The sequence below is a fragment of the Octopus bimaculoides genome, chromosome 3 (assembly GCF_001194135.2).
Source record: "Octopus bimaculoides isolate UCB-OBI-ISO-001 chromosome 3, ASM119413v2, whole genome shotgun sequence".
NCBI lineage: Eukaryota > Metazoa > Mollusca > Cephalopoda > Octopoda > Octopodidae > Octopus > Octopus bimaculoides.
Genome location: NC_068983.1, coordinates 164048657 through 164051553, shown reverse-complemented (window position 1 = coordinate 164051553; position 2897 = coordinate 164048657). Strand labels below are relative to the sequence as shown.

The 2897-nt window shown below is 34.8% G+C and overlaps 1 protein-coding gene across 3 annotated transcripts in view; it reads right to left on the bottom strand.

Annotated features, from left to right (window-relative positions):
- LOC106875235 (follistatin-related protein 5) overlaps positions 1 to 2897 on the bottom strand; it is a 370169-nt gene that overhangs the window by 53501 nt on the left and 313771 nt on the right. For all 3 annotated transcript variants that reach the window (XM_014923295.2, XM_014923296.2, XM_052966672.1), the window contains exon 8: positions 191 to 308. In XM_014923295.2, the coding sequence (XP_014778781.1) occupies positions 191 to 308 (118 nt within the window). The remainder of the gene's footprint in view (positions 1 to 190; positions 309 to 2897) is intronic.

The window sequence follows — 2897 nt, the reverse complement described above, 5'->3', positions numbered from 1 at the left end:
CATGCCAGCATGGAAAATGACGTTAAACGATGATGATGATGATGATATATATATATATATATATATATATATATATGTGTGTGTGTGTATGCATGTATGTATGTATGTACGTTTGTTTTTATGTTCCGAGTCACAACACAAAGGGTCCATTCTTTTAATTACAGGTAAAAAGGAAAACCCTTCTACTTACTGTGTACTTTGAGTACATGTGTCTGCTTAATGCTGGCGTCCTCTTTGTCATGGCAAGAGTAATTACCAATATGGTGGATACCAATGCTACTGATGTACAAAGAACCATCATCAAAAACCTAAAAGAAAACAAATGAGAAAATTACAGGGGAAAGATTTATTAAAAAGATTTATTGAATGGATTCATTAAAAGGACACCTCACTGATGTTGGTGCTACATAAAAAGCACCTAATCCACTTTGTAAAAATGGCTTGCAATAGGAAGGGAATCCAGCCATAAAAATCATGCCAAAGCAGCAAACCTCTTATGGAATATCCCCTCAATCCCCTCTACTGCATATACTCCCCACCCTACTTTTCCCAGGGTGTAGGTCATCTCTCTCTCTCTCTCTTTCTCAGTCTGACTGTCTATTTTTCTTTCTAATTCTCTCCCACCTTCCCCTCCTTACTTGTCCTCTATCATAAGACAGCAATCTCACCCTCTCCCCTGCCCCTATTATATTCTAACTGCACACCTGGCCCATGGTCACTCCTCTTAGTTCCACTTCCTCTCTCAGCTGAGAAGACTTGCCGACCCTACTGGTGCTGGCGTCACATAAAAATAACCCAGTACACACAGTGAAGTGGCTGGTGTTAAGAAAGACATCCAGCGATAGAAAGTTGCCAAAACAGACAAACAGAGCCTGGTGTAGCCCTCTGGCTTGCCAGCTGTTGTCAAACCTTCCAACCCATGCCAGCATGGAAAACGGACGTTACATGATGATGATGAGGGGTTAGTTTCTTTTTAGCTTTTTTTTCTAAAGTTTTACTCTTAATTGGAAAGGTAATAAAACGTATGACAGGGCTTAGTTTGTTTCCCTATATTCTAGCTTTCAAATCACACAAATGGTAATTCAACAGTTTATTTAACTAAGGTCAGTGATATAAGTATCTGTACTAATACTGGAATAGGTTAAATTAATTAGATATTGCCAGTGCTGCCTGACTGGCTCCCTGTGCCAGTGGCATGTAAAATTTATATTAATCAAAGGACATGCTGAGTATGACTACCTGCTGGAAATAACAGTCAAAACTTATTTAAACTGCTGAAAAATAGCACTGACGATAACTACAGAAATCAACCGTCTTCGAGCATACAGGTTAAGAAAATTATTCAACATACCAATATAGCATCCAGGTGTATATTTTCTAGTATTTGAACTTGTGTTAGTTTTCGGTAGCTTAAATAAGAGTTTTGACTGTTATTTCCAGCAGGTAAACATACTCAGTATGTCCTTTGATTCATATAAATTTTAATATTTCAACAATTTAATGTTTTTTTTTGCGGGGGGGGGGGCTGCAGTCGTCTATATCATTAATTCTGTTATTATCAATTTAATTATTTTATCTCAGAAAATAATAGAGTAAATAGTATCTTTGCAAATACTTTCTGCTAAATTATTTGCTCCGTATTGGAATTATATTTATATATTATATATACACGAGTAAGCAAATAAATGCAAAACAAGGGGTGTAGGGGAAATAGTGCTCAAATACCGAAGGCAGAGTAACATACTTTTTTATCAAAACTGTAAAAAATCACAAAAAAAAAACATCGCAAAGAGAGTAGCACTCAACCCATTTGTTAGATGTTAGATATACTTTTGATAATAGCTTGAGCCAGCCCCAAGTATCTGCTCAGATGGACTTGTCCTATTCACCCACAGAACTTAGAGCCATGTGGAGCTGAATCAGACTTTTATTTAAGATATATATATATATATATATTGTCTTTACATATATATATTCTTACACGCACATACACGTATTATACACTTAAAGTTAGGTACATATTCACAGATACATACACACATACACACACACACATACACACACACATATACACATACATATACATATACACACACATACATACATACACACATGCATACAAACACACAATCCATACATACATAGACACATACACACAATACATACATACATGCATACGCACACATACATACATGCATGCATATACATACATATGCACACACACACATACATACACGCATGCTACATACATGCATATACATACACACATGCATATATGCATATACATATATATATAGATACATACACACATACATACATGCATACATACATACATGCAAATACATGCATACACACACACAGACACACACACATACATACATACATACATACATACATACATACATACATACATGCATACACACATACATAAGCATACACGTATGTATACATATAGGCAGATAAGTGAAGTGCAGTGATCATTTGTGAAATTTGTTTCATCTATGATCTCATATCAGACCCTTATTCAAACTACAATTGAATACATACGCATGAAACCATTGGTATTATATTAACACTAACACAATTCAATTAGAAAAAAAAATTATTCATCCACCTATGCAATATTGATTCCTCATTCTTTTATTTCACTATTAACATCTATATACACACATCCATATACATACATACATGCATACACACACACACACACACACACACAGATTTGTGTATGTATATATGCATGTGTGTATTCATGCGAAGCAAGGAAGTCATGCAACATAGTCACATAAAATAAAAAAGATAGACAGAGAATAATTTAAGAATTCAAGGTCAGTGTCTATACATAGGTTTATAAATACACAGGCATACATCTATACATGTATATATGTACATATATA